Source organism: Somniosus microcephalus, chromosome 21 (assembly GCF_052327205.1).
Source record: "Somniosus microcephalus isolate GS21.2 chromosome 21, FLI_Smic_1.0, whole genome shotgun sequence".
In the NCBI taxonomy this organism is placed as follows: Eukaryota; Metazoa; Chordata; class Chondrichthyes; order Squaliformes; family Somniosidae; genus Somniosus; species Somniosus microcephalus.
In genome coordinates this window covers 73729407-73742657 of record NC_141007.1, presented here as the reverse complement: position 1 = coordinate 73742657, position 13251 = coordinate 73729407, and the positions used below count along the sequence as shown (strand labels likewise).

The 13251-nt window shown below is 44.9% G+C and overlaps 1 protein-coding gene across 6 annotated transcripts in view; it reads right to left on the bottom strand.

Moving 5' to 3' along the window:
- rhot1a (ras homolog family member T1a) overlaps nt 1-13251 on the bottom strand; it is an 85761-nt gene that overhangs the window by 45717 nt on the left and 26793 nt on the right. For all 6 annotated transcript variants that reach the window (XM_085963951.1, XM_085963952.1, XM_085963954.1 and 3 more), the window contains 7 exons: nt 11784-11827; nt 10885-10938; nt 10675-10727; nt 10336-10444; nt 7871-7972; nt 7187-7285; nt 3650-3758 (listed from right to left, as the gene is read on the bottom strand). In XM_085963951.1, the coding sequence (XP_085820077.1) occupies nt 3650-3758; nt 7187-7285; nt 7871-7972; nt 10336-10444; nt 10675-10727; nt 10885-10938; nt 11784-11827 (570 nt within the window). The remainder of the gene's footprint in view (nt 1-3649; nt 3759-7186; nt 7286-7870; nt 7973-10335; nt 10445-10674; nt 10728-10884; nt 10939-11783; nt 11828-13251) is intronic.

The window sequence follows — 13251 nt, the reverse complement described above, 5'->3', positions numbered from 1 at the left end:
CTCCATCTCAGGAGTGGCTTTATTTTCCTGTAGAACTGCTCCTATCAATACTATATTGTGGCTTTTTCACATATTTTCTTGTACATAACTGCAGTGGCTAAAGGGTGTTATGGTGTGGAGATGCCGGAGTTGGACTGGGGTGGACAAATGTAAGAAGTCACACAACACCAGGTTATAGTCCAACAGCTTTATTTGAAATCACAAGCTTTCGGAGCGCTGCTCCTTCTTCAGGTGAAGTGGAGAAATGCATAAAGACACAGCTTATATAGTCAGAGAATCATGTCAGATGTTTACAGGTAACCTTTCCAACTGCCATTTATCACACCTTGGCAGAGAGATAATCACAGCAGTCAAAGGTGTGAATGGTGTCCAAGCAGGTCAGTCAGGGAAACATTACATCAAAGAACAATGAGGTGGGGTCACAAGGGGTCAAATATTGCAGATGCTGGGGTCTGTATGAAAAACAAAAAAAGACAAAAAACATTTTTTTTGGCTGGAAATCACAGCAGGTCCAGCCGCATCTGTGTAGAGAGAACAAGCCAATGTCGACTCGAGTCTGGATGACCCTGCGTCAGGTGGGGTTACATGTAGCGTGACATGAACCCAAGATCTCGGTTGAGGCCGTCCTCATGGGTGCGGAACTTGGCTATCAGTTTCTGCTCGACGATTTTGCGTTGTCGTGTGTCTCGAAGGCCGCCTTGGAGAATGCTTACCCGAAGATCGGAGGCTGAATGTCCTTGACTGCTGAAGTGTTCCCCGACTGGGAGGGAACACTCCTGCCTGGTGATTGTTGCGCGGTGTCCGTTCATCCGTTGTCACAGTGTCTGCATGGTCTCGCCGATGTACCATGCTCCGGGGCATCCTTTCCTGCAACGTATGAGGTAGACAACGTTGGCCGAGTCACATGAGTATGTACCATGTACCTGGTGGGTGGTGTCCTCACGTGTGATGATGGTATCTGTGTTGATGATCTGGCATGTCTTGCAGAGGTTGCTGTGGCAGGGTTGTGTGGTGTTGTGGTCGCTGTTCTCCTGAAAGCTGGGTAATTTGCTGCGAACGATGGTCTGTTTGAGGTTAGGCGGCTGTTTGAAAGCGAGTAGTGGAGGCGTGGGGATGGCCTTAGCGAGGTGTTCGTCGTCATCGATGACATGTTGAAGGCTGCGCGAGGACACCACCCACCAGGTACATGGTACATACTCATGTGACTCGGCCAACGTTGTCTACCTCATACGTTGCAGGAAAGGATGCCCCGGAGCATGGTACATCGGCGAGACCATGCAGACACTGCGACAACGGATGAACGGACACCGCGCAACAATCACCAGGCAGGAGTGTTCCCTCCCAGTCGGGGAACACTTCAGCAGTCAAGGACATTCAGCCTCCGATCTTCGGGTAAGCATTCTCCAAGGCGGCCTTCGAGACACACGACAACGCAAAATCGTCGAGCAGAAACTGATAGCCAAGTTCCGCACCCATGAGGACGGCCTCAACCGAGATCTTGGGTTCATGTCACGCTACATGTAACCCCACCTGACGCAGGGTCATCCAGACTCGAGTCGACATTGGCTTGTTCTCTCTACACAGATGCGGCTGGACCTGCTGTGATTTCCAGCCAAAAAAAATGTTTTTTGTCTTTTTTTGTTTTTCATACAGACCCCAGCATCTGCAATATTTGACCCCTTGTGACCCCACCTCATTGTTCTTTGATGTAATGTTTCCCTGACTGACCTGTTTGGACACCATTCACACCTTTGACTGCTGTGATTATCTCTCTGCCAAGGTGTGATAAATGGCAGTTGGAAAGGTTACCTGTAAACATCTGACATGATTCTCTGACTATATAAGCTGTGTCTTTATGCATTTCTCCACTTCACCTGAAGAAGGAGCAGCGCTCCGAAAGCTTGTGATTTCAAATAAAGCTGTTGGACTATAACCTGGTGTTGTGTGACTTCTTACATAAAGGGTGTTAGTAACAGAAATATATCAAGGATTACTCCTTTGGCATTGTAAGTTCACATCTTCAGTCACAAGATGACAAGACTAAAAATGGCTTTTGATTTCTGTCCCCGTTCTCTTCCCACCCCCCTCCCCCCCAAAAGTCTTTGTTAGGAATACAACAGAATTCCAGGACTGAAACCTGTACCTGGGCACCAGGTTTACAGCATCAAGGGCACTTAAACCTGACACATAACGTATAAACTGCACCACGCCGAGTTCTCAGGTCTCGGCTGTGCTATCATGAACAAGGCACTGAATGTGGACCAGGCACCAAACACAGAGGGAGATAGAAAACATCAGAGACACTGAAGCCTGGGAGCAGGTCACTCTGCTGCCCTAGCAGCTGCAGAAAGTGCGAGCTCAGGAAAAACAGGGAAAGGAAGAGAGGGTCTTATACTCTGTAAAATGTAAAGTTGGCAAAGGGAGCAAGTGAAGTGCCGTCAGTCAAGAGAGAATACTAATCGTAAAGGTAACATGCATTTAGTGGAGACAACAATTTACTAATACACGTGAACACACTCCCCTCTTGTGGCAAGTCAGGCAGCAGTCTACACCCTGAAGCTCTCCCTCTTGTGGCTATGCCAGTGAATGCCCACATTGACAGAGTTAAAACTGATACAATTTCTGAATAGCTTAGAAGACATAGTTGTGATTATTTCTCTGGATAACGTGATAAAGTGGGAGTAAAGGTCGAAAGTGGGATAAAGGTCAAATGCCTGTCAGTCATTCAAATCCCAAGGGCACATTACAGCCTCAAATACATTTGTAACTTTTAAAAAAATTAAAGGACTTCAAGCTTTTTCATACTTTCCTGCTTGGTAAATTTCAGAGCTTGTAACTTAAAAAAATATTCATTCCTAGAATGTGGGCGTCACTGCCAAGGCCAGCATTTATTGCCCATCCCTAATTGCCCTCGAGAAGGTGGTGGTGAGCCGCCTTCTTGAACTGCTGCAGTCCAGTGTGGTGAAGGTACTCCCACAGTGCTGTTAGGGAGGGAGCTCCAGGATTTTGACCCAGCGACGATGAAGGATCAGCGATATACTTCCAAGTCAGGATGGTGTGTGATTTGGAGGGGAACTTGGAGGTGGTGCTGTTCCCATGCATCTGCTGCCCTTGTCCTTCTAGGTGGTAGAGGTTGTAGGTCTGGGAGGTGCTGTCGAAGAAGCCATGGCGAGTTGCTGCAGTGCATCTTTTAGATGGAACACACTGCAGCCACGGTACACCGGTGGTGGAGGGAGTGAATGTTTAAGGTGGTGGATGAGGTGCCAATCAAGCGGACTGCTTTGACCTGGATGGTGTCGAGCTTCTTGAGTGTTGTTTGAGCTGCACGCATCCAAGCAAGTGGAGAGTATTCCATCACACTCCTGACTTGTGTCTTGTAGATGGTGGAAAGGCTTTGGGGAGTCAGGAGGTGAGACACGCGCTACAGAATACCCAGCCTCTGACCGTCCACTAGAAAAACAGCTTTTCGACATTATGGTGGCGCAGTTTTGGCATGCAGTTATATACCATGGAACTGGAAGGCACTGTGTCGTACAAGGCAATGCTAGACTTGGGTTACACCCGTCAGCTTTCCGAGGGGCATTGCACTTACTGGGAAGAGATCTATTTTACAAAAACCACTGAACATTTTGCCAATGTATCAGTTTACCTTTCAACGTCAACCCATTATCAGCGACACCATCACTCATGTTCTTTCGCACTACATTCTTCACATCTTCCAGAGCTTGAGGTGCCAGTGGGGTGTTAAAACAAGTTCTCTAAATGAAATACATTAACAAAGGTCACAAAATACTCTCACTAAGATATAGTTTAGATGCTGTCTCTTATGTAACCTGCAACTAATTTACACACTACAGCAAGCCTACTAACCAGGACAGTTGGTTGATGATTAACAGCAGTGGGTTGGAAGGGCACTTTCACATTGCCATAAGAGATCCTGAGGATTGGCACTCAAATGAAGACCTATGACCTCCAACTGCTACTCTCCTATTTATCTTCCTAACTACCTTTGCTCCAATTAAGACCTGCCAGTGACCAGAAATTCTCATAGCTAATAGGGAAAGTTGCAAGTGGAGTTTTACTATACGCTCATGAGATTTACTATAAACTAGGTCTGTGACATGGTCAAGGCTCTGGACTTTAGGTCCTTTAATATATTAAAGAATGATGGCAGGGATACTGCATGTTTACTGCAGATGCTGAGAGGTTGTTTCCCCTGGTTGGGGATTCTAGAGATAGGGGGCATAGCCTCAGGATAAGGGGTCGGCCATTTAAGACTGAAATGGGAGGAATTTCTTCACTTAGACGGTTGTGAATATTTGGAATTCTCTACCCCAGAGGGCTGTGGATGCTGAATCGTTGAGTGTATTCAAGGCTGAGATCGATAGATTTTTGGACTTGAGGGGAATCAAGGGATATGGGGATTGGGCAGGAAAATGGAGTTGAGGTCGAAGATCAGCCATGATCTTACTGAATGGCGGAGCAGGCTCGAAGGGCTGAATGGCCCACTCCTGCTCCCAATTCTTATGTTCATCACTGATGTCACTCAGCAACAACAACTTGTATTTATATAGCACCTTTAACGTAGTAAAATTCCAGAGCTTAGTGCCTAGGCAGCTGAAGGCACGGCCAACAATGGTGGAGCGATTATAATCAGGGATGCTCAAGAGGGCAGAATTAGAGGAGCGCAGATATCTTGGGATGGGGGGGTTGTGGGGCTGAAGGAGATTACAGAGATAAGGAGGTGGGAAGCCATGGAGGGATTTGAAAATAAGGATGAGAATTTTGAAATCGAGGCGTTGCTTAACCAGGAGCCAATGTAGATCAGCGAGCACAGGGGTGATGGGTGAACGGGACTTGGTGCGAGTTAGGACACGGGCAGCCGAGTTTTGGATGACCTCAAGTTTTCGTAGGGTAGAATGTGGGAGGCCAGCCAGGAGTGCGTTGGAATAGTCAAGTCTAGAGGTAACAAAGGCAAGGATGAGGGTTTCAGCAGCAGATGAGCTGAGACGGGGGCAGAGACGGTCAATGTTAGGGAGGTGGAAATAGGCGATCTTTGTTATGCTGCGGATATGTGGTCGGAAACTCATTTCAGGGTCAATATGACACCAAGGTTGCAAACAGTGTGGTTCAGCCTCAGACAGATGTTAGGGAGAGGGATGGAGTCGGTGGTGAGGGAATGGAGATTGTGGCGGGGCCCAAAGACAATGGCTTCGGTCTCACCAATATTTAATTGGAGAAAATTTGTGCCCATCCAGTACTGGATGTCGGACAACCATTGTGTCAATTTAGAGACTGTGAGGGGGTCGAGAGAAGTGGTGCTGAGGTAGAGCTGGGTGTCGCCAGCATACATGTGGAAACTGGCGCTGTGTTTTTGGATGATGTCGCCAAGGGGCAGCATATAGATGAGAAATAGGAGGGGCCAAGGATAGATCCTTGGGGGACCCCAGAGGTAACGATACAGGAGTGGGAAGAGAAGCCATTGCAGGTGATTTTCTGGCTACACTTGGATAGATAAGAAGGGAACCAGGCGAGTGCAGTCCAACCCAGCTGGACGATGGTGGAGAGGCATTGGAGGAGGATCGAGTGGTCAACCATGTCAAAGGCTGCAGACAAGTCGAGAAGGACGAGGAGGGATAGTTTACCTTTGTCACAGTCACAAAGGATGTCATTGGTGACTTTGATGAGTGTCTTTTTGGTACTGTGGCAGGGGCGGAAACTGGATTGGAGGGATTCAAACATGGAGTTCCGGGAAAGATGGGCACGGATTTGGGAGGCGACAACACATTCAAGGACTTGAGAGGAAAGTGAGGTTGGAGATGGGGTGGTAGTTTACAAGGACGGAGGGGTCAAGGGTTGGTCTTTTGAGGAGAGGGGTGATGATGGCAGATTTGGAGAGGGGGACAATACCCGAGGACAGCGAACCGTTAACAATGTCAGCTAACATGGGAGCCAGTAAAGGAAGTTGGGTGGTCAGCAGTTTAGTGGGAATAGGGTCGACGGAGCAGGAAGTGGGTCTCATGGACAGGGTGAGCATGGAGAGGTTAAGAGGGGAGATCGGAGAAAAACTGGAGAAAGATGCGAGTTCAGGGCTAAGGTGGGGGGAACCTTAGAGAAAGTTTGGCCCGGTGGGCTAGGGGAAGGAAGGGAAGTGGCAGAGACAGCTGATCGGATGGTCTCAATCTTAGAGACAAAGAAGTCCATGAGCTCCTCACACTTGTTGTTGGAGGCGAGTATGGAGGAGACAGGGGAGAGGGGTTTAAGAAGACAGTTAGCAGTAGAAAATAGTAGCCGGGGGTTATCTTTGCATTCCAGAATGATCCTGGAATAGCGAGCAGTTTTGGCAGACAAGAGTAGGACCAGATAGTGCTTTATGTGGTCCAGCCAGATCTGGCGGTGAATGGCTAAACCAGTTGTCCATCATATCTGTTCAAGTCTGCGTCCCTTGGACTTAAGGGGGAGAGATGAGGGCTGTACCAGGGGGAACAGCCAGGGTGAGAGTGAGTAATAGTTTTAATAGGAACTAGGGCATCAAAAGGTGGTGGTGAGGGTGTGGTTGAGCAGATCGGTAGCTGCAATGTCATGGTGAATGGAGGGCCAAAGGCTGGGCAGTTGGGATTTCATAAGGGCAGTTGTAAGGGAGTTGGGAGAGAGTTTTTTCCACGAGCAGACACAGAAGTACACAACACAAAGCGCCTTCAATATGCATTTATAGAGCTTCAAACTGAAGACACTGCACTGTATTAAATTAAAATTCAACGGGCTGGGCTCTTCGAATGGTTCAGTAACATGGTCCAGAGCCATACATTCTTCAATCCATGAACTATGCGGAGTTAGCTGATCTCCGCTAGCCTGGTGAAAAGTGAAACAAAATAGGTGTTTGCAGGTGGTCACTGACCATTACTTCAATGTCTAACATTTGGAAACAAGCAGCAAGTGTGACACTGTCTCCTCTTGCCTTGGAGCTGTGCTATAATCGCAGGTCCCCATGAAGACATTTTTTTCTTATATTAAAGATCTTTAAAAAAGGTCTGCAGCTCTTGTAAAACACATTTGTCATGCTTAACTGGTAAGTTGTATACAAGAGGGCTCTGGTATATGTAGCTGGCCATTCTAACTAGAAACAGTTCTAAATACTAGAAAGCATTGTTATTTCAATAGGTACGTGCGCGCGCTAGGTTTCTACCTGGAAAAAGTTGAGTTCTGCATCGTTGAGAACCCCATCATTATCCTGGTCGGATACCTTAAAAATGCGAGTTAGGGCTTTGACACAGGCAGGTTTCATCTATAAGTACACAAGCAAGTTAATCAAGTTAGGTACTGCAGGTTGCAGACTTTCCTACTTTACCTCCCAGATTAAAAAATAAAGGAAAAAGGTACACAAATTCATTACGCAATCATTCAAGATTCAGGCTTTAATCTTGGAAAGCAGACCCAGTGGCACATTGTGTCATTGGGGCTCTCGCAGGCCTCGCCAGAATGCCAGGCTCCAGATTCATGCTCACAACTCCCCAGTCTCTACAGGGCCAGAAAGTGAAAGTTAAGATCAGGTCGAAAGAGACTGGGAGAAACCTTTAAAAAGAAAGACTTGCATTTATACAGCGCCTTTCATGACCTCAGATCGTCCAAAAGCACTTTTCCACCAATGAAGTACTTTTGAAGTGTAGTACTTTAGCTGCTTCTGAGCACCTATTAAGCAGCTGGCTCAAGAGTGGCCCTGACAGACACCGGAGAACAGGTTACCTGGCCCTCAATGTCTAGGGAATGATGCTTGCTCAAGACAATGCAAATGGAGACACTCTGTGGAAGGGATTAAGATACGAGCACATTGGAAAGATATAGATACTCTTCTATTCAGGGCCATCTTTACCTCTTTCTCTTCTGGGCAGTACAGCGGACCCGTGGGGTGCAGAACAGCTTTCTGTGCATAGTAAAACAGCTCAGAGATATTCTTCAGGTTTTTTGCTGAACACTGGAAAATGAAAAACAAACCTTTTAACTTTCATATTTTGAACAGTTTAACAATAATTCAGTAGTTATAGTATCTATAGGCGTAACAATTAGGACATTTTACAAAGAAATCTTAATGAGGTCGACAAAGATTGTTACTTTTTTTGGCGAGGAAATCTCAATAGTATTTCAGATGCAATTGACAACAGATGATATAATGTTTTTAAAATACTAAAATATTTCTTTAAAGTCATTCTACTAATGCTGCCAGGCTGCTTATTTATGGCAAACAAGTTACAATTCTTACAATGAAAACAAGCTGGTCTAGGGTGAACGGAGTGTGAGGCATGAATGATCAGTTATTTTAAAATTAATTGTTTGGGATGTGGGCGTTGATGGGAAGGCTGGCATCTATTGCACATCTTTAGCTGCCCTTGAGAAGGTGGTGGTGGGACACCTTCTTGAACCACTGCAGTCCATGTGGTGAAGACAGACGATGATATGACATTCATATTTGTAAGGCCTCAACCATCAAGTGACATGGTCACAAGCACCTCATATCAAGAACCTCTTAAGTGGATAAACAAGAGGATTAAAAGCTTCTAAGCTTTTGTGCAACACAGTCTGGAGACTGTGGAGATTTTCCATAAATTCAGTGATGAAAGTTATAGGATAAGAAGCCATTTTCTCTTAGCTGATGTACTGCCCTTACTTTTCCCCAATACGAACGTATAATGACTGGACAGATGGCAGCCGCGACGGTCCGGTGCCGAGAGCGCTCTCCCTGCTTCGGGCGGCCAGCTCTCGCCACTCGCTCCCGCAACCGGAGCGAGGTGCTCGGCGAGTCGGGCAGAGGCAGCGCAGCGCGGTGAGCAGCAGCAGCAGCCACGTCGACCCGCTGGAGCACATCGGCCGGCAGCTCCTCGGCGGGAAGGAATTCCGACTGGGAGGAGGGGAGCCGAGCATGGCGGCCAGAGGCCGACCCGTGAGAGGGAGAAGCAGGCCCCGGGCCATGGAACGTGGAGCCGGCGACGGTGAGGAGGAGGCCGCGGCGATTGGAGCATTCACATCCTGACGATGTGTTCGGCGAGTCGGGCGGAGGAGCGCAGCGCAACGAGCAGCAGCAGCAGACTCGACGACAAGCTGCAGCACGTCGGCCGGCAGCTCTATGGCGGGTAACTCGCAGTCCGGCTGGGAGGAGGGGAGCCGGGCATGGCGGCCAGAGCGGGAGAAGCAGGCCACCACACGTGGAGCCGGTAACAGTGAGGAGGAGGCAGCGGTGAAGAGGAGGATGGAGCGGCTGAGGGACATCGTGCTCCCATTACCACGGGAAGCCATTGTATTGACTCTGAACACGGCGCTGTATGTATAGCTGACGCGTCCCTACGGGGAATAAGCATTCCATTGCACTTGTACTTGTACTGGTTACATATGACAAATAGAACTGAACTGAGATTTGAACACATTGCCCCAAAATACTCGTGACTCAAATTGTTTGAATTTTTAGTTCTAACCTGATTTTTTTTTTTAAACTCACATTTAATGCAGCTGTTGAAATGATTTGGTTATTCTCTGGGGTAAAAGATACACTTACGGTTTAAATCTGCACAGCAGGCAGAGCAGGAAATTACCATGAAAGATTCAAAATGAAAGACATCAAAACAAAGACTTATCCAATAGATTCTAACATTACGCATGTGGTAAAGGAGCACTGATCCAACAGGTATTTGAATACTGCCCACTTGGAGCAGTTTAACAATCAACAATTCCTTTTTCCCATGAACCCTTCAATCATAAAATTGGAAACATGGTCAGTCAGGGAGACAGAGAGAGATGTATGTAGTTATGCAGTTGAACAGTTTTGGTGGCATATTTAACAACAACTTGTATTTATATAGCGCCTTTAACGTAGTAAAACGTCCCAAGGCGCTTCACAGGAGCGTTATAAAACAACATTTGACACAAACCACAAAAGGAGATATTAGGACAGGTGACCAAAAGCTTGGTCAAAGAGGTAGGTTTTAAGGAGCGTCTTAAAGGAGAGCGAGGCGGAGAGGATTAGGCAGGGAATTCCAGAACTTGGGGCCTAGGCAACAGAAGGCACGGCCGCCAATGGCTGAGCAATTAAAATCAGGGATGCCCAAGAGGTCAGAATTGGAGGAGCGCAGATATCTCAGAGGGTTGTGGGGCTGGAGGAGAATACAAAGATAGGGAGGGGGCGAGGCCACGTAGGGATTTGAAAACAAGGATGAGAATTTTAAAATCGAGGCATTGCTTAACCTGATATATTAACTTGATATATTAGAACCAATTCAATGCCCCTCTGTCCACAGCTGCAATTCAACGCTAAGAGCCAACAAGTGTGCTTCTGAAAGCATGACCTACCTCAACACAGGTCTCTATCTCTGTATACTGGTTCATTATGGGAAGAATAGCTTCCATGCTACTATGTTCTACAAGATCAGATTTGTTTCCCACCAGTATGAGGGGCATTCTGGAAAAAAGAGATAAATTTATAGGAATTAATTTTAGTTCACATATCTGATAAATAGCTGATAAAGCAGAATTTGATTCTCTACAGAAATTCTGTGAAGTTTTTGTAAATAAACAGAATAATATTTTGCCAGCAAGCGACATACAAGTTAAATAGCAATAATTATCATTAACCATTTCACTTTCCAGCCTTACAAAACAAATGGTTGTATTTAACCAACATCACCGTACCTGCTATCCTTATCAGTCCTGTCATTTATTAGAGGAATCCATCGACTTGTTACCTGCAATAGGCAAACATTTGATTTTGTTGCAACCCAGGTACGAATTTAGCCAGCAACCAAGCAAATCTGACTGACTGGTTCTGTAAGAAATTGATGCATTACAATACTCTTTCAATCCTCGACTTGTGACTCATTTTAAAAGTTGAATGACACCCACCTTGTCGATGGAATTTCTGCTGTTGACGGCATACACTATACAGATTACATTAGCCTGCAACAGAAAGTATAAAACAATGAGCTAGGCGTAAATCAGTTTGTACGAACAAATGTTATGGGCCAATATTTCACTGACATTTGTTTTTAGTATATAAATCTCTATCATGAACACTTAAGGATACAGTTTATAACAATGTCATTTACTGATCTACTACAGAAAAAGCAAATGGACTTTGGATTGTTGAAGTAATTAATAGACTTCCCTCATTGTCAGCAGTTGACACTTTCTTCTGCCGAGAGAGTAAACTTGATGAACTTCAAGGTTTGTGTACATCTGATTTTTTTTTTTTACTAGACTAGTATTCATTTCGGCTTTTGCTTCACATCATAGCATTGGCGCAAACATTTTTGCTCCCAAGGTTCAGTTATTTAACATTTCCCAACTTCATAATTATGAATCAAATAATTATGAGAAACAATAGCAAAATACCACGGATGCTGGAAATCTGAAATAAAAAAAACAGAAAATGCTGGAAATACTCAGGTCAGGCAGCATCCGTGGAAAGAAAACCCAGAGGTAACGCTTCAGATTGTGAACGTTAACTCTGGTTTTTCTCCCCACAGAACCTGGTTGGCCTGCGGAGTATTTCCAGCATTTTCTGTTTTTATTTCAAATAATGATGAGATAACTCCAAAAATAAGTCGAAATCTGTAACAAACCTTCTTCCACTAAAAAACTGACCAGAATTATTGTACGTTGATAAATAACATAAGAAAACCATGGAATGAGGTTACTGGTCAAATTCTCATAGGTTTTGACTTGCAAACCTGACCGTAAGTGTGGCAATCATTGGATTCTACAGAGGTCATTTGCATACACTATATTAATTTCAGACTCACCTTGGAAATTTCATTGTGAAGTTGCTCCTCTGTCTGTTCTGCTTCTGTTGGCGAGAAAAGATAGTTAGACTAAAGACTACAGAATTTCTATTGTTTGAAAGACATTTACTTAAAAATTATTTAAAAGAATTTCACTAGGCGCATAGACATGTTCACATTTTAGAAATGAGTAAAAATCGGGAGAAATCACACAAAGGTATTTTATATTTAAATAAAATGATAGATCACAACCTGGAAAAACCCCCCATAAAACTCCTACAAATTCTCCGATCAAGGCCTAGAAATCCGTCTGGGCTGGTGATACAAAACAGGCGGTATCGGATCGGCCGGCCATTATACGCAGCGTCTGATTCCGTTCCATTGAAGAGAGCGCCAGGCGCTGCGAATAACGGGTGGCCGATCCAATACCGCCCGCTTTGCACCACCACTTGAGACCAATTTCTAGGCCAAAAACTAGAAGTATTCAGAAATTTAATGAGGTTTGATGATTAGGTTTACTTACAGCAAGCACCTCCAGTGCAATAGGTCCACCATAAGACAGATGTCAGACATAATGCAGTACATCCATGTTAATCTTTATTTATTTAAAATGGGACTAAACCTGGTGCAACATGGTTGTATGTTTATTGCACTGCCAATGCCCTCTATTGTAGAATTCTAACGAGTTTGAAACATTAAACTAAATTCAGATACTACAAGTATTCCAATGTGTGCAGTAATACTGTGAATTAAACTCCATAAAAATGACTACTTTCTAGCCCTGGGCTGAATTCTGCTCCCCATCCCCCACCACCTCAAAGTAGATATAATGCTAAGCCAACCAGTCTGAGAACACACCCACCCACCTCATCGCTCAAATAAGAGTGGTTAAAATATCCAATTGTAACCAGTAAAATGTAAGGCAATCACTTACTGAACACACCCCGTTATGGTAAAGGACCAAAGATGAAATAAGTTACTAGGAAGTTTGTAAATGCACCCAGGAGTGCCCTGTATTGCAGTGTTGCAGAACCCCCAGCACATCCTTTTCACAATACAGCCAGACCTGGTTATTTGATATGCATTGGAAAAACACCATTTTGATACATTGATTTTAATGTATCAATGAAATTGTCAGTTTCATCAAATGGAATAAAATTAAGACATTTTATAGCACTGTGGCAAAATAAAATTTTATTGTTTGGATTATTCAGCTTCCACAAGCACATCGGCTATTTTTGCAATATCAATCTTTAAGCAAGAGCACTTAAGGGGGGCTGAAGCCAAGCTCAAGAAGTTAAATGGTGCCCGTTTGTCAATATTTAGAAGTACTGTTTAAAGTAAGTGTTCTTGTTTAAAACTACGAAACTGTATCGCCTAGTTTGTTAAGCATGCTGGAGGCCATGGACAGCAGCGATACAATAACATGTTGCAATTAACAAGCACATTAGACAAACTGGAGGTACAATGTTGCAATTTTAAATTGGGA